This window comes from Thalia democratica, chromosome 7, assembly GCF_965202585.1.
Source record: "Thalia democratica chromosome 7, ktThaDemo2.hap1.1, whole genome shotgun sequence".
NCBI lineage: Eukaryota > Metazoa > Chordata > Thaliacea > Salpida > Salpidae > Thalia > Thalia democratica.
The window spans coordinates 35,789,654-35,808,152 of record NC_139171.1 but is presented as its reverse complement, the minus strand read 5'-3'; the positions used below and the strand labels follow the sequence as shown (position 1 = coordinate 35,808,152).

General features: G+C 26.4%; 1 protein-coding gene across 1 annotated transcript; it reads right to left on the bottom strand.

Annotated features, from left to right (window-relative positions):
- Positions 1-830: 830 nt before the first annotated feature.
- LOC145840456 (sodium-coupled monocarboxylate transporter 2-like) lies at positions 831-11,359 on the bottom strand. Its single transcript, XM_082947720.1, has 12 exons — positions 11,257-11,359; positions 10,854-10,957; positions 10,178-10,366; positions 8,480-8,545; positions 8,176-8,295; positions 7,912-8,066; positions 6,070-6,210; positions 4,854-5,072; positions 3,313-3,586; positions 2,718-2,896; positions 2,360-2,463; positions 831-1,601 (listed from the first exon to the last, which is right to left on the bottom strand). The coding sequence occupies exons 1-12, from the start codon at positions 11,300-11,302 to the stop codon at positions 1,420-1,422; spliced, it is 1,779 nt and encodes a 592-aa protein (XP_082803846.1). The 5' UTR covers positions 11,303-11,359; the 3' UTR covers positions 831-1,419.
- Positions 11,360-18,499: the final 7,140 nt, after the last annotated feature.

Here is an 18,499-nt window from a genome sequence, read left to right as displayed (position 1 = left end):
AAACGATGACAATCCTTGAGTTATATTCTATATATTTAAAAAACATATTTAAAATACATTCGAGACAATATATTTATTACTAAAACGACAGAAATATTAATGTTGACAGTTTGTAAAAGTGTATTAACATGAAGTCAAAATATAAAGATATTAAGTTTTTTTAAACTGTAAGTTGGACAAAAATGTTACTGACCAAATTAAAATTAAATATTTTTGCACTCTTGTTCGAAACTTAGCTTATTGATTGTTACGAAAACATACCAAGATATTTCTACTTGAGTTTAGGATTCGTGGTTGGTTGAAACGTTTGTTTTAAGTTTCATAAAGAAACGTGTTTTTGTTTAATCTGTACTCAATACACAAAAGCAACCTTCTTTAGTTTTAACTAAACAACTAAAACTGTAATTTAATAAGAAAAAAACTTTGCTATACGATACTAAAATATCAAAAGTGAGTCAAAGTTAGAAGTGCCACAAACAAGTTTTAGAAATATTTGTCGTTTTTATACTACTATTTGATTAGAAATATAAACAGTTAAATATTAATATGAGGTAAGGTTCAATTACAACAAACTTTGTACTTTTTTTTATGAAATAAGTTATCTTTTAGTAGATGTTTTTGAAATTAAATCTTCAAGTTGTTTAACTAAAATATCATTCATGTAAATAAAATAAATTGAAAATTGAAAAAATGTAAGTTATAAACGATGTTTCTAAAAGGAGTTTATTTAAGCTTGATACTTTTAGCTAAAAAGTTTTATCTTAAACAGAACAAAAAACTTTAAATTAACATAGATAAGATGTTAGTTTAAAGATGTTTATACTGTTTTATTGTGTTTCACGGCTTTCTTTATGTTTACAAAAAAGTATTTTTGATACTTTCTTTAAAAAATAGTTTTAAAAAATAAACAGATTTTTTAAAGTTTAACACATTTACTAAAACGTAAAATACAACTTAATGTAAAACCCTAACTCATTTATGACAAAAACCTAGGCTGTGATCTAAATTCAGCAAATGAATTTAAAAAGAGTTATATGAGAATGTGATACGCAAAAATTCTAAAACTATGTATGTACATTTTAGCTTTTAAAAACAAAAGTGAATCGACGTTCATTAGATTAAAAAAAAATTAAGGTGTTATTGACCTTATACATAATCATACTTTAAATTATGGCCTGAAACTAAAAGCGGTTAAACTTTTTCTAGGCAGATATGATGAAAGCAACTAATAAATGTTTTTGAATTAAAATACGTTTCGTAGGTACTTTTACTAGTTCAAAGTGACGGAAAAGTGTTTTACTCATAAGAAGCATAAAAAATCAGCTAACAATAACTTTAAAAAAAACATTATAACTCTAGACTCATCTTAAACACTTTATAATTGGTAAGAATACGAATGTGCTGCACACTCAAACGAAATCAAGCTTGACAGCATGTGTTCTGCTTCATTTTCAACGCATCGCCCTCTACGTACTCTTGCTCCTTTACATTAATACACGGTACTCCCAGGCGGAAAAATGTTCGAGTTTTTTCCGGCAAGCGTTTGTTCTCGATCAGAGGCATAAACAACAGTGGGTTCATTTTTTTAGGGTCGTTTTTACCTGTAAGAAAATTTATTACCAGCATTCTAGCTAAAAAATGAGTCTTGACACAAATGTTTATTGTTTGTTTTCAAAATGCTTTAGTTTTCAACGTAAATTAACTTTCAACTTTCATTTCTTTATAAACAACAGAGTAAAATTGCATTTAGCTAAATAGCTTATTTATAGCACATATCGGTTGTTATTTTTTAATTAGTGACGACTTATACCCAAGCAGTTTAGTTTTAGTAGAACTGATTAAAAAAATTGTTGAAAAAACTATGCTCATGTACTTAAAGTAATAATATTATATTAGAACATTTCAAAATTTGATAAAAATGAAATATAGTATTAGTAAAATAAAAAAAGTATATTAGCATTAACAACATCCAAAAATTCAAATACAACTGTATTTTTGTCAGTGTTAGGTAGTTTTAAGTTTTAAATTTTGTTTTGATTTTTTTAATTTTGTAAAAGTGTTTTGAGTTTATAATAACTTTTTCTTAAAAACAAATTTAAAAGTTCTTAAAGAAAATCAAACCAACCAAATAAAAAATCAAACGGACTAAGTTTTTTAAATTATTTAATTTAACAATAATCAATATGATTTAAAACAAAAAATACAAATTTGTAAACTAAGGAAATACAAAGATATTTAGTTAATATTTTCTACTTTGTATTTCACACTTTCCCATTTTCCATATTAGTTAAAATATGTATCGATTTTTTCCTAAACGGATATTTTAAATAATAAAATATATTTTTCTTTAAAATCTTACCTAGTATGAGTGAGAAGACTAATGAAAGAGTTGTGCACATTAAAGTTCCAACAAGTCCGTAGTAAAAATAAGAAACTGAAAATAGTGTGTCTGCTATAGCTGGCCTGTAACATTTATACTAATAACTAATTTAAAACAAAAAAATTGTGAAAGTTTTGATCAAAGTGGTTGAAATGTATACGAAAAGTTTTGAAGAGCTTTAAAAGTTATATAATTTAAGTCAGATAAGAAAATAAACAGCTCTAAAAACTTTTAAATTTTTTCAAAGTAAATAAAATGAATAACCTAGGTCAAAAGCTTATTCGACTTTTTAAACAAGTTTTAAAACTATACGAAACGAAAAAAAAAAGAAAATTACCTGTACTGGGTGCTTTCGACAACTACAGGTGACAATGTTGGCGCAGTGAAGTTTGCGCAGGTTTCAACACTAGGTGGCAGAACGTCCATTCCTGAGCCCTCTCTCGCCCCGTAAACCTTCCTTCCTATGGACATTGTGGCCGTTGTCAGGATGGCGCAGAAAAAACCGCAAGCTGCCCCCTGGTGGCAATATTTGCTGAACTTAAATTTCAAAATTAGTACGATTTCTGGAAAGAGGTTAATACATCTTTGTTTATTTTAAGTTTTAAAAGAGTATAAAGTTTAAAGTTGTTTAATAAAAATTACATGAAAGTTGTTTAATTTAATTTTTTTTTTTAATTTTCTATACGTGTTTATACATTTGGCTTGGATTTAGGAGCTAGTAATGTGGAAAAAAAGTAGTAATGTATAGTTAACTAGTAAAGACACAATATGTAATACAGGGGACGATTTAAATTTCTGCCTTGTGGGCGATTATGAAAACCACTTTTGGTTTATAAGTTAATTGCTGTTTGAAACTCAAACTGTTTAACGAAACAAACTTTTTATGCAGTAACCTTTCAAAAAAAAAAGAAGTCACAACAAAAATCACCAACCCACGTGGTGACCCAGGGCAGGAACAGGCCGGCGAGGAACAGGCCGAATATGGGGCCGGTGATGATGCCGTCGATGGTGAACGCCAGCTTGGCGATGGCGTCGCCGAGGGCGTAGAAGAGGAAGGTGCCGCACATGATGAGGACGCCCAGCAGGCACCCGATTGCCTTGCTCATCAGCAGCCACTTCTTCTCCGCCAGCTTCGTTTTCACGCACGGGCGGATAAAGTCCTCGGTGACCATGTTCGAGAGCGCGTTTTGACCGGAGGAAACGGTGCTGTTGAGTTTGAATGATATTTGATATGCTAAATCAAACTTGGTTGTTGGTTAAAACTACGTGCTTGTGTTCGTTGTGTCTGCAGTTTTTTAGCATGATGTTTTAATTTGTATTGTTGTTGGAAGGACTTTTGTGGTAAATAAATACCATTTGCAACTAAAAAAAGGTTTTATTCATTATTAATTCGAAGCTTTTCGTTTTGTCGAAGGATCCGACAAAAACAGCGCAATATTTCAACATTTCTACAAATGCATATCCTGCCAAAGTAACTATGACAATTTTAAAGTTTAAAAGCTATGTGAAACAAGTAACCTTTATAGTTTAGAATCAATGGTCATTGAGAAAGAAAACTCGGTATTAAATACGTAAATAACTTTGAATGGAAAACGAACAGTTTTAAGCTTTGATTTAAATGATAAATTAATAAAAAAAATTTACAAAAATTTCCTCGCGGGTCGCACTATACAGAAAAAAGTCTTTAAGGGCCGCAGCTTGTAGAAAATTATTGTAATGAATAATATATAAATATTGTTTAAACCAAAATTTGGGACAAAATAAGCTATAAAACAGCACTAGTAATGAATAATTACTTAAATTTTACCCTAGTTGTAAGTTTTTACCACCAAAACCTTTTTTTCCCATTGTTTTAAAAAAGAATGTTTTTAACTGAAAAATATCTCGCGGGCCGCAGATTTTGTCTTTGAGGGCCGCACTTGGCCCGCGGGCCGCAGTTTCTCGACCCCTGATCTAGAGTTATTAAAATTTTAAATCTAAAATATCTATTGTTTACGTCATAATATTACAAGTTGAAAACTTATTGCAAAATTAATTGCTAACTCATTTTTCATTCTTAATCAAGTTTTATAGAAGTTAAACGAAAAGTTTAGAATCAATAATGAACAAAACCATTTTACTTTTAAGTTGCAAATGGTATTTATTTTGATTTGGTATTTTAGAGTTTAGTGGTGTTTTATATTGAAAAAAAGTGAATATTATTTATGTAAATTTCTATTTTAGTATTGAACCTTCAAACTATATTGAGAAACTGTTTCCGAAACTTCATAAATATCTTTAGATAGTTTGATGCTTAAACATTTATCTTTGACCGTACGTAAAAAGTGTTTGTTGTCATACTAAATACGTACAAATACGTACAGTTTATTGCGGATATTAGAATTAAAAGAAAGAACAGTACACACGTTTCATAAAAAAACTGTGAAACTAATGAACTTTCACAGCTAATTGTGGCTAATGAACTGAAACGAACCTGAGCATGCCGCTGTAGGCAGCTGAAACGAACAGTCCCGCCATGCCGGGAGCGTTTTTGAACAGCTTGACCACCAGGTACGGCACATACTGGTTCCTGTCCTTGAAAACGCCGGACTTGAGCGGGTCGCAGCCCTCGAAGTAGGCGTACATGCTGACCCCGTTCAGCGCCGAGTTGAACAGCAGCACCCACAGTATGAACCCGAACGCCATCAGCGCCCTGCAAAGGTGAAAGCGTTACGCTTTGATGATTTTCGGCGCGTTTTTAAAGCCGAGTGTTATAACGCAAATGAAGTTTGACGCTATAATGACTCAGACGAAATTTGCTGTGTGCATTAAGTGAGAATTGCTTGTAGAAGGTTGGCACTTAAAAATTAATGATTGATTATAAAGTACACTTAAATAAAACAGTTTTAAAAGCGCGGCAAAAACGTTTAAGTTTTAGTGCATTTACTAGAATACTGACAGTAAAAATCAAAATTTGAAGCTTGTAAAACAACATTTTTGTTTAGATAATTCAAGCTAAAAAAAGAACCTAAACTGCCATAAACTATAATTTATTGAAATTAACAAACCATAGCCTGTTATTCTAAACTTAATCTTTAGTGTTTATAGCGTAAAAATATATACAAACAACTTCTGTGTAATCATAACTAATAAGTTTATTTTATAATATGATATTTTTTATAATAAATGACAGTTTGTTCATATTTTTTTGTTTATAGTTTTAATACAATTTACTATTTAAATACTAAAAAGATTTTTATTCATAGAAGCTAATTTTTAGTTGGTTTTGCCAATTAACTCCCCACTTATGTTCGTAATATATGAAACTGTTAAATAAACATTTCTGTTGAACACTTAAAACGAAATTTTTTCTTTAAAAAATCTTTATAAACAGTTTTCATTGTCTTATTTTTAATAAACATAATACTAAAATAAATTTATTTAGTACATATTAATATACTGAAGACAATAAAATGTTTGAAAACAAAACAATAACATTTAGAAAAATTATGTTTGTGTTTTTACTCCTTTGAAGAAGTATAAAAACAAACATAAACTTTTATCTCGAATGGTTAAAGTTTCAATATAATGGTGTAATAATGACTTATACAACTCAAGTGTTTTTTTCTATGAGTTTTTTTCCACGTATCACTAAAAACATGTGATAGATAAGATAAATTTTGCATCGCATAACAAACTGATTTTATGACCTTTTAGCGTCTCTTTCCGATTTGCATGACTGCAAACGTTGAACTATTGTTTGGCTGCAAATTGGCACTCCGGCCCAGTTGATGCCAAGTCCAAAAACAATCGACCACGCGGAGTAGGTGAATGTCGGATCAGGGTTGAACCTGCGTCAAAATAAATTTATTCAAAAGTAGCTACAAATTTTTTTACTTTTAATAAATACTAACTTGAAATAAAACACAAGCACTTGTTTTTTTGGAGCTTGAAAAAAGTAAGAAGAGGTAGAATTTAGCTAGGCTTATAAGATTTACATAAAATTTTCATGTAAGAAATAAAAACAAACTATTAAATGACTAACAAAAATAAAAACTAGAGTATCCTAAAAATAAACAAAACCAATCAAACTCTGTAGTTTTTTTTGTTTTGTGTATCAAACTTATTAAAGTAGTTTCATAAAAAATACAATTTGAGATGTTTTTATTAAGGAGTTCGTTTATAACCAGTAATTTTATCTATCTATTTTTTAGCATAGGTAGTTTGTGTTTTATTTTTAATGAGTCTTTGTAAAAAATTTCTGAAGCTATAATACTGCCGTGTTTAGATAAAGTTTGTTCTTTAATACCTAATAAAGATTGTGATTAACAAAAAATACTTAATAAGTTGCAGAAAGGATAAAAACTTTTACCCTATTTTGACTAAAATATCTTTTTCGGTTGTTTTATATTAAACGCAAACTATATTGGTTTTATACCAAGTGTTCGTAAAAAAATAGTTATCAAAGTTTTACTTAAAAAATAGATAAATTGAAATATAAAGAATCATTTCGCGTATTTTAACCTTTATTTTTTACAGTTTTCCATTAAAAAACATAGTTGTTGTTACAAAAATATTTTCTAGAGTAATAAGTTTTTTTTTTCGTTAAAAAAAATCAATACTAGCTGATTATCCTGAAAAAGTATGTACTAAAGATGTGTTTAGTAGTGGGGTTTTAAAGCAAATTAATAGCAAAAAACTAGCCAGTTAGTAATAAAATAGTGTACCTAACAATAAAAGATAAGTATCTAAACAAGTAACCTACTTAAACATGTAAAAGGTTAAACAGGTGTATGTTGATTGTATTAAAATCATTGTCTGGTAGACATAATTTTTCTGCTTTGTTAAGTTTTAACTAGACGAAGTCTGAATTAAACTGTTAATTAAAAAACTGTTTTAAAATCGATTTTCACGCCAAATACAAAAAGCGTTAAAAATAAAATTCTTAATTTAAGTAAAGGTAACATTCCAGTAAACAATAAAATTTTCTGCAAACAATGAAGAATTTGAAACAGTAGTTAGACGAGTTTAAGAATTTACTAAAAAACAATTTTTTGTTTAGTTGTACAAATATATTTTCTGTTATCCAAAACATTTAAGTAATTTTAGTGTACTCTGTGCTAAAGTGTCACTCCGTGCTAAAGTGTCACTCCGTGCTAAAGTGTCACTCTGTGCTAAAGTGTCATCCGTGCTTTCATGACCCGTTCCCCTTTTGTCATGAAATTACTTTTAAGTTTATACCAGTACTATAGTTAAAATTTTAAAAACAGTCAGTGATTCATGAAATAAAATTAAACAATCAAATAATAAAATATTGTTTAACTTTATCAGGCTTCTTGATGTTTTAAACACAAAAAAAAACGTGTATTTAAGTAAGAAAAACTGTATAAGGACAAAAACATAAATATAGATTTTACGAAAGCTGTTTTGTTTTTAATCATAACATTGAGGAAGAAACTATCTCTCCTAAAAGTAAATTTTACTATTTTTTTGTATAAAATTTGTAAACCACATTTTAACAACTACAATATAAGCGAAAATTTCAAACTAACGTTGCAAAATTAGTTCTGTTGCCTCTTTCTAGCGCCATCCACACCTTACTGATGCCCCCAACTTTGAGACACGTTGTTATAAATACAGAAAAGCATCCGAAAACCATGATAAACGCTTGAAAGAAATCCACCCAAATAACTGCCTTCATTCCTCCCTGTTTTCAATATTTTAAAAATAAAAAAGTTAAAAATATATACAATTAATGACGATAAACAAGAAAACAAAAGCTCAAACAAATAAAAAGTCTGACAGCCTAAACTCACCAAAACAGTATAGAAAGTGCACACGGAACAAGTGATGATCACACCCCAATGAAAAGAAATTGGGGCAACCACTTCAAGCGCTAGAGATGTGAGATAGACAGCTACCGACATGTATAGTGTCTAAAAAAAATAATATTCAGTTGATGCTGAGTTAGCCTTTTTATAAAAACTAAACAAAACTTTTACGAGATTACTGTTTTTGCAAACATTAAACATTTTATATAGTCAGAAAAATAAGGAATGTTTTGAAAAACATATTTTTTCATAAGTTGTTTACTGTATAGAAATATACGAAATAGCTAACCTGGTTTATAAGTTGAAAGAAAGATGCCATTTTTCTTACCCACGTATCGAATCTCATTTCTAAATACTAAAAAAAATGTATGAGTTTTAGTAGTTTTCTTAACAGTTTTGGGCTACCTTTTCAATACACAGTTTAAAAATATCAAACAAATTGTATTCTAACAACTACTATATTTTATTCTTTCAAACATTAGTTTGTAAATTAAAAAACGTATAACTAAATTTCAAAACTTACTAAATTTATTAATTGCTAATAATATATTGTAATTAGAGACCCTAACAAAATATTTTTTCGAGTATCGAATAAAAAATTAAAAAAGTATGTTATTTATTAAAAACTATTGACATTTTATTAAATTAGTAGTACTACTTTCCAAGTTACTAAAACTCAACAGAACTCTGTAGATAATTTTTGTTGTAAGTAGCGCAATGAATTTATTTTCTGTTTAAAAATTAAGCTTCTACTGTTTACTATTTTTTTATAAAAAAAGTCTTAAATTTTCATCTTTTTGATGTTTAAAAACTATTTATGTAGTATTCTGCAATCATAAAAAGTGATAAGTTTTTGACTAGTCTTAATATTTGTGCAAAAGTTAGCTAAAAAAAAAACTTAACGTTTAGAAGTTATTTAAACAAAGTAACGCATTTACACTTTTAAAATATTTTTTAATATTTACTGGCCTAAAATACAAAATTTCACTTAAATAGTTTTTTTTTACAACTGTCATTGACAAAACTTGAACAAATGTTCGAAAACAAAAACATTTTATATAACATAATTTTACACTGTTTTTAAATTTACGCATATTTTATTATAAATACAAAATGATTAAATAACCTTTCTTAAATATTAAAATAAAGTTTTGAAAATCGAAATGCGTAAATTTATTTACATAACTTTTAAACTCAAGTCTTCTTGATAATTTTTTCAGCTTAATATAAGTTTGACATTCTAAAATTTTAAGCATTCATCAACTTATAAACACTTAAAAAACTAAAATTTGGAGTATATTTATTATAGAAAGTTTATCCGTACTCAACCAAATAGTCTTTGTTGATCAGAACCCACAACAAAACTGTAAACTATAAATTTTGTGTACTGAGAGAAAAATCTAAACTTTGTTAAACATAATGATAGTTTCATTGTAAAAATTAATAATCATCTAGTATCAAATATTTTTTTTTGCACTTCTCACATTAAAAAACAAAAACTTATCGTTTTACTATTTTTCAAAATAAAGTTTGTTTCAAATAGAATTTAATTAACAGATGGATTGTATACAAATACATTTAAATACACACAGTAATTGAGACGCAGCCACACTGTGATAGAATATGCGGTTAGAAACGCTTGGTAATAAAGTTAATGTGAATTCTTGTTTGAGTGCCTTTAAAACAATGAAAGACATTTATTTTAAACAAAATGAAATGCTTCAATCAAAATAGTTTTATATACTTTGAGCATAGAATTCGAGCCTGTATTTAAAATCAGGTTTTTAAAAGTGTTCATTGAAAAATTATAAAAAACACTAGTTCTTATTTATTTTTCAACTTTATAAGCCAAAAATAAGGCTAACGGTTAAAAGTTTCGTTTGGTTTTTATGTGTAAGTATAAAGAAAAAATATATAAATAATTGCAAAAAAACTATTTAATATTATACAAAATCCTTATATATATATATTGAATTTCCCGACGAACCTCGTACGCAGAAGCCAGCCTGACCCTGTGGAGGAAAGGGATGAAGTAGAGGTAGGTGGGAACGAACTGGACCATGGCGGCGAAGCTCATCCACAGCACGACCGTGCCGTTGTCGTACGAAAGCGCGGGAAACCCCAGAACCGTGAGCGAGGAGACGAACGTGACCGCCATGGAAATTCCGATCGGAATCTGAAATAATGAGTTTTCAAAATCAGAAAAATGTAAATCTTTGTTTCGTTTTTGAAAAAAATAATTTATGAGAAATAGTTTTGTATAGAGTTTAAAGCAAAAAAAAATTTCTAAATTTTTTTTTTGACAAAAGTTTTAATTTTGTACGTTATCTTTGCAAGTTTATTGTCCATATGATAAAACTAGGCCACTTAAACTGAAATACACTTAACAAAAAATTCAAAAATAAGAATAACACAAAAAGTTTATTTGTTTAAAACAAATATAAAAACTTAGCTTCATATAAAATTTATAGTTTAACATAAAAAGCAACATTTTCAACCAAAAAATTATATTTATTTACGCTTAGATGTAGGACTATCAACATCAAATATTTAAATGCATTGACTAACAAAAAAAAATAAAAATTTTAAAAATTATTTTTTTTTTAATAAAGTGTTGAAAATATAACATTTAATAAGTCCTACTTTTTAATAATGAAACTTACAGGGGAAATCAACTTGTCCGCGTAGAAAAAGTTTGACAGTGAGTGATTGTTTTTATCTTTGTAACTTTGATAAACACCTACTAGCACCGCAATACCTAGTGAGACTGGTGAAAAATACTTGTTTTAGTAGAAAAAAGTTAAATTTCTAGTTGAAAGGTGCTTTTGATCTAAAAGCTTTAACTAATTAATTTACTGTATATTGAATAATTTTTTGAATAAATTTAACCATATTTTTAAATAAACAACCATTTTATTAAAAAAAAGTGTTATTTTTTCTGATTTTGCAATTTTTTTTTTGTTTTTTTTAACTTATAACTTAAAAAATGTAGTATCAACAAACTAAAATACTTTGAAAATACATAAAAATGTTAAAGAAGAAAATTAAATTGATTAACGTACTTACTTCCAAACACCATATAGTTTACTACACCAAAGTTTTCTGACTCCATTGTTCTCCTTTTATTCTTAAAGTTTTAAAGTTTTACTTAAAATAAGTTTTAAAATCTAAAAAAAAAATTTTTAATCTATAAATTTTCGTCAGTATTGCTGTTTTTAATAAATGTTGTATCTGTTTTTTCTTTGCCAACAACCTACAACTTACATAATTCAAATAAGTTTTACATTTATATAGTTGTACATAATGTATAATAATATACATAACATATGTGTAACTGTTCTACTGATTATAAAAACATAAATTTTGTAACAGTGTTTACAATTTAATATCAAATAGTGCGAATAAAAGCTGTAGGATTAAACTCAAAACTATGCTCTCTATACTAACTAGATACATTAGACATTTAATTACAAGAACTACTGCAACAAAAACAATGCTCGTTTTATACAGTGCACAGCGGTCTTGAATTGCAGCATAACTAGGAAATTTGAACAGAAACTGTTGAAAGTATGACTAGTTTTATTAGTCTTTAATAATCAAATTAATTGTTTAATGGTTTAAAGAAGTACTTGCTAAGGCAGTCTTACCATAACTAGCATAAAAATAATAAAATTAACACGATTTAAAAACAACAAAACAGATTTTTTTTTATATTATCAAAAATTTTAGTTACTTCAACTACTATTGGTATTAACTTAAATTGCTCATATTTTCAGCTTTCTGTAGATATATTTTTCTATCTTTAGACCTAGTTTGAGATTTAGGCCTAAGAAACTGGTCTGTTACCCTACTTTTTTAATTGTACTTTTATAGAATTAAAGTTTTCCTTTGTTTTATAAACACTTTGCGCTAAAAACCATTGCATAAAAAAACAACTTCTCAAGTGCTTCTGAGAAATTTTCCTAAAACAAACAGCTTATTTTGACAAAGAACATCTAATTTAGTTTAAAATATGAAAACCGTTTAAAACACACTACAATTAGTTCAAAATTTCAAAATAAAACATATATCATCAACAAATACTACAAGTAAATTAACATTAAAGTTTTTCTTCAATAAGCCTTCAAAGTTTGTCTAATGATTTTTTTTTGAAAAACTCAGTAACTTTTCACTGGTAAGTTATTAATAGTAGAGTTTGAGGTTTGTCAACTTGTGTTATTCGAGACCGTCTCAACTGTGCATCCTTTTTTCTTTTATTTTTCTTGCTTCCGATTGGCTGTTGGTTTCAATATTGTTATGTAATAGTGGTGCAAGAGAGAAAAAACTCCTTTACTATTCGCATCGAGCACTTGTAACTTTCAGAAACTTTTTGTTTCAAACTTGAAAGAAAATTAGTTCGTTTCTTAGCTCAGCATGTTTTTGTAAAGTCTTAATTGTTGTATTTGGTTAAATAAAAATAATATTAAGGCTTTTGCTTAATAGTTTTCTTTAGATTTGAAAAAAAGCAGCAACAAGTATATATATTTTTTATATAAATAAATATATTTAAAAACATCTATGTTTTATAAAAAAAAGCTTTGAATTTGATAAAAAAAAATAAATAAAAAGCAGTAGGTAGACTTTATATTAACTTAAAACAGACTTTTGTAGATCTTATACCGCGCTAAATTGAACAGTTAAGTCATTTGCTAAACCTTTACATTTAAATTTCAAAGTTTTCGGTAATGTAAGCTGTCAAGGGTATTATAAACACTGCTTTAAAATTTTTTACTTGTTTTCGATTTTATTAATTGGTGGCATGAGCTGAAAACAGAAACAAATCTAAGTCATGGACATCCAAATACATGCTTAGTCGTTCAACTTTAATCGTTGTTGTTTATTTTAAACTGAATTGAAGTTTTTATATTAATTAAAAACTGTTAAAAATTTAAAATTTAAAAAAATAAAATTATAGGGTTTAATTTCAACTAAAGGTGAACAAACAATCATTAATAACACGAAGCATACAACAGTCTAACTGAAGTATTACAAAAATTAATAACTTTTTTTAAATATTTGTTTGACTAATCAGTATAACTTATTTTTGGTTTGATAAAAACAGTTATACATTAGTGAAAAGTTAAGTGTTTATTTAAAACAAAAACTTTATTTTAAGTCCTTAAGCTATTTGCGTAATTTTAAAATCCAGTAGGGTTAAGTTCACGGTGTATAATTATAACAAGATTGTATTTGTTTTCATCTGTAATTTATTTTTGTTTATATATAATTTTTTAGCTTCATTTATAAACATTTTTTCAAGAAAATTGATGGCTTAAAAACTTAAGCTTAAAACCGAAATAATAAAACTAACACTATTTAGATAAATAGTGATAAAAACAAAATTGGCTGTAGTATTTTCAATCAATTTTCTAAAAGTAAAAAAAAAATGTTTACAAAGTATTTGTCTTTATATCAAAATAATATCTTAGTATTAAAAAAATATTAAAACATTTTAAAACACTATAGGTATTTTAAAATGTTTTAAGGCTTTAAAAAAACTATTTTAACTAATTATAATTTGAAAAATCGCTAACACAACTAGAAACTCTACCTAAGTGTTAGTTAATCAAAATAAGACAGTAGTATGTAATGATCCTTGCAAACAATTATTATAGCGTTTATAAATACAACTGTATAAGTTTTGCAAATACTCATTTAAATGGTTACAAACTACAGTGGTTAAGCTCTTATAAGGCTCATGAGTAAAATGTATCATATGTCTACTTATGAACTTCTAAAAAAATAACAAAAACTATAAGCACATATAATTTCTTACAGCTGTCATGCGAAGTATAATGGTTTGCACTACTGTGGCACTTTTTTAGAACTAAAAATTTAAACTAAATTTATTTTATTCAAATATTTAAATTTTTGATTTGTAAATTATAAACAACCTATTGTTAATAGGTTTATACTAACATTAACTTTATTTGTTTTAATTCATCTTGTGGTATAAATTATAAGCTAACTTAAATTAACAAGTTTATTTGTTTTTAATCATGGTATAAAAAAAATTATAAAGTTTGCTCAACTATCATCCTACAAAAATTAAAGATTTTGAAATACAAAATTACTACCACTTAAGTAAAACTGCTCATAAAACAGTAAACAACGTCTGTTTAGTCTTCTAATTGTATTAGTAAAAAAAAACTTTTAATTAATAAGGTATTATTCAAAACCACGCAAATTTACTAAAAAACGTATACCATAAATTTCAAATCGTTGTTGCAATTAAAACTTACTTTTATTTTTTCATTTTTCCCAAATGTATAAAATGACACTTATTGCAACTTTTTATATTTTTTTTTAATAAAGTACTTAAATATATCTTAAAGTACTTAGATATACTTTAAATATCTACCATATCGATAAAATTTGTTCAAAAACTTCACTTTGGTCCCCTAGTTTGAAACAATATGTTATAAGAACTAAAACAATACAGCGAAAATTCAAAAGTTTAAGAACAACACCAAAAATAGCAAAAATATTTTTCACCACCGGTCTGAGTTTGCGGAACAAACCACTACAAAGTGTATTCCGTGTGGCAGATTAGAGTTCATATCTTAAAAAATATTCTAATTAGAATAGTTATAATTTGTCACCAAAACTGAAGAAAATTAAATAAAAATAACAAAACATTTACAACAATACTTAACAGTATACTAACTAAATACTACTAATGTCTAAAACTGTTAATAGTTATATTTCCTTACGATTTATACCGAAAACTACCTGATCGTTTTATGAACTTTGAAAAAGTTTATTTGATCCAAATTCGAAAACTCTAAATCTTTTTTACTTTTTAACCTTGAACTTTGTTTTGACTGTGTGTCAAGTTTTGCAGTCGTATTTTTTAGAAGTCTACATTTAACTTTAAAGGCCATGCCCTTTTTTGTACACTAAGGATTTAGTATACAATAGCAGCATATGTTTTGTGAGATTTTTTAAATACTTTGTTTTTTATTTATAAATTATCATATTAGGTGTTTACTAGACATTAAATTTATATTATAAAACTTATATTTACTCTTCATGTGTTCTTTGTTTAAGTGACTTGGGTTCTGATGCTTGGGTTCAACGTTGCACAAAGGCAACAACAATAATAGTATCATTAGGATTTACAGGATTTTTATATCTTTTTATGTAAAGAAAAATGCCACTTAAAATGTTTAATTTAAAATAATAAATAAAAAGCTGAGTTTGAAAAAAAATAGTTTTACAGAAAATTGTATTAGATGGCTGAATAAAAAGTCTTTTGTAAAGCGAAAGATAGTTAGTTTAGACTGAAGAAGTTTTTTTTTGATATAAAATTATTTTTTATTTATTGGTCTAATGAACAAAAATTTGCTTAAAAATAATACAAGTAAAAATGATAACTCAGTATCCAGATTGTTTAAACTAACTTAAAAAATTTAGAACTTACTTAAGCCGAAACAGGTATAGTAATTGTTTTGCTATTTTGAAAACTAATTACTCATATTACTAGTTCATATTTTAGAGGCAGTAAAACTTTGTAAGTATAAAAAAATATTTTTGTATAAAACTAATTGTTTGGGCTATAAAAGTTATAAATATTTAAAACCTTAAATAGTTTCTAAAAACTGAAAATTTTCAGCTAGTGCTCTAGTAATAAAACATAAACAACCATGTTTGACCTATTTTATAAGTTTTTACGAAAATATTTTCCGAAATTTTGTCCAGTCAGTTTGTTTAGCTTTAAAATGTTAAAAAAACAAAAAAAAATGTTTAAATCAAAGGAAAGTATTTAAAAAAGTTGATCCAATATCATGGTAATTTAAGAGGACTGTCATCAAGAGAAGTTTTAAAAAATAATGTTATAAGGCAGAAATAATATCAAATACACTGAGGTTGTTTTTAAAAAGTTTAAAAGTTTTCTAATACTTTCACAATCTTATGAACTTATAGTATAAAAACATTTAACTTTAACCTATAAAGTTTATGACAAATGTGATAAATGATATTGAAGTATGGTAATTGCTAAAAAGTTTATGCACATTGCACATGAAAAAAGAAAATTGGATGAAGTAACGTCTCCAGTTTTAAATGTTAATACATAGTTATTGCACCATTCTACTGTAAACAACCGAACTACGTCACAATCAATAATCTTGAACTTGCAATTCTGTCTCAAGACTTTTCAGCTTTCCCCTTGTTTTGACCACACACTATTGACTAGGGAATAGCGTTGAGCCGCGAAAAAGCGCGTCAATCGATTTTGAAGTTATCACTTCGCAATGAAATCGATCAATACAAGAAGCTATGGGTTACTTTCATACTTTGTAAAAAAAGCTTCGTTTTTACATCTAGGCAATATAATAAACCAAGCAAGAAATTTTGAAATATATATATTCATAAAATATTATTGGCTACATAATAGGTTAATTTTTTGACTAAGATTAAAGTATCAAATCCGGTATACTAAGTTTCAAACAAAAATAAAAATTTCACTTACAAATTTAATATTTTATTTACAAAAATTTTAACTTTTTCTTTTAATTTGAGGAGTTAGTCCAATAAAAAATGTAGATGTTAACCATCGCATCTTGATAATTTTTTATTTTAGTTAAACTGTTGTTATGACTTTACTTACTTTTATACAAATAAGTTTAATGATGTTTTATTAGAAATAGAATAATTAAAACATATCATTGTGAAGTTAAATGCTTTGAGCAACTACTTTTTGAATTTTAATAGAAAATAAAATGATAGTCATAAATTTTAAAAACAGTTTGAAATCAGAATTTAATAACATTCAGGATAAGTTATTTATTTATTACGTCGCTTCAAGGCATTCGTGCTGTTAAAAAAGTTTCGAAAATACATATTGGTTGAAAATATTGTTTTTATATTTTAATAAAATTTAAATAGTGAACTAAAATTAATTTTGAACAACTATAACTAGCATTTGTTACACAGTTTTATAAACTCATAGTATGTATTTCAGAAATTTATTGTTTTTTCTTTACTTTAACCCTACAACGTTAAAAATGCATGTTGTTTTTAAATTAAATTTTTTTTATAAAAGTTTAAGATATAGGTGTCATTAGCCTATTTTGATCTAAATGTTTACTTTTTTGCTTAAAACCTAAATAAACTTTAAAGTGCAAACTAAAAGTTCAGATAAATTAATGTTAAAGCATGCATAGGTATATCAAAGTGGCAAAAGCGAAGTTTTACCCTCACTCTTGTACTGTGCATTTCAGCTGCACTGTTCTCCTTTATTTGTAAAAAAACTGAAGTGGTTTAACTTGTTTGACTACTTTTGTGAACAAAACAAGCTTGAAGAATGGACGAAATAATGTTTTTAAGCTCAAAACTTTGTTTTACTTCAGCCGAAAAAAGATATAAACACTTAAAAAAAAACTAAACTAACATAAATAGCAATTTAAGTAGGTAAAAAAAATGATAAAGTTTTAATCATGTAAACTGTATTAGTTATAATTTTTGAGAAAATTTGATAACTATATTTTCTAGTTTATACATTTAGATGAGATGTTTAATTGTAATTTATTATTTTATGATTTTTTATATCTTAAAACAGTTCCTCTTTTTTGTTGAAAATACATTTGAAATAAAGTAATGTATTACAGAAACTAAATATTAAAAATTAAAATGTATAAAGTTTTATTTAGTTATTAAGAAGAATTGTTAACAAGAGTAATTTAGGTACAATAAATTAAATGTTTTTAATTAAATGAAATGGTAGTCAACATAGCTTTTAATTCATAAAAGTTTCTGGATACATTTAAAAATGTTTTTTCAATATTTTATAAAAATTTCCTTCATAACTCCTTAAACTTTTTGTTTTGTCATTTTTGTAACTAAATATAGATATTTTTTTGACAAACTCATTTTAGGCATTTATAAAGTTATTATTATATAACCTTGTTGTTTTAACTCCCACTTGATTTTAAAATCACAAATGACTTGACTTTGGTAAGTTTTTATCTTTTTAAAATGCTGCTTTATATTAATATTTTATTTCATAAAGTTTTATATTTAAGACATTTTCAAAAATCGTTAAAAAAAATTGAATTTTTTATGTTTAAACTAAACAACAACCTTAATTAATTTATTTTTACAGTTATGCTAAAGATAAACACTGAAGAGTTAAAAACCTCATGCCAAAACTTCTTTGTTTATAAACTTTATTATATATTTAATGTAATTTTAGAAAAATCAAATCTTGTTCTTTTTTACCTAAAATAAATAATAATTGAGACTTTAAATCAATTACCACAAGCTTAAT

What these genes read in the sequence shown, in the direction of transcription:
- LOC145840456 (XM_082947720.1), bottom strand. Translation starts at nt 11,302, where the DNA reads ATGGAGTCAGAAAACTTTGGTGTAGTAAACTATATGGTGTTTGGAA. An exon ending in CGGACAAGTTGATTTCCCCT is followed by an intron (nt 10,367 to 10,853) that starts GTAAGTTTCATT and finishes TCATTATTTCAG; the next exon opens with ATTCCGATCGGAATTTCCAT. An exon ending in TCTTTCAACTTATAAACCAG is followed by an intron (nt 8,296 to 8,479) that starts GTTAGCTATTTC and finishes TATTTTTTTTAG; the next exon opens with ACACTATACATGTCGGTAGC.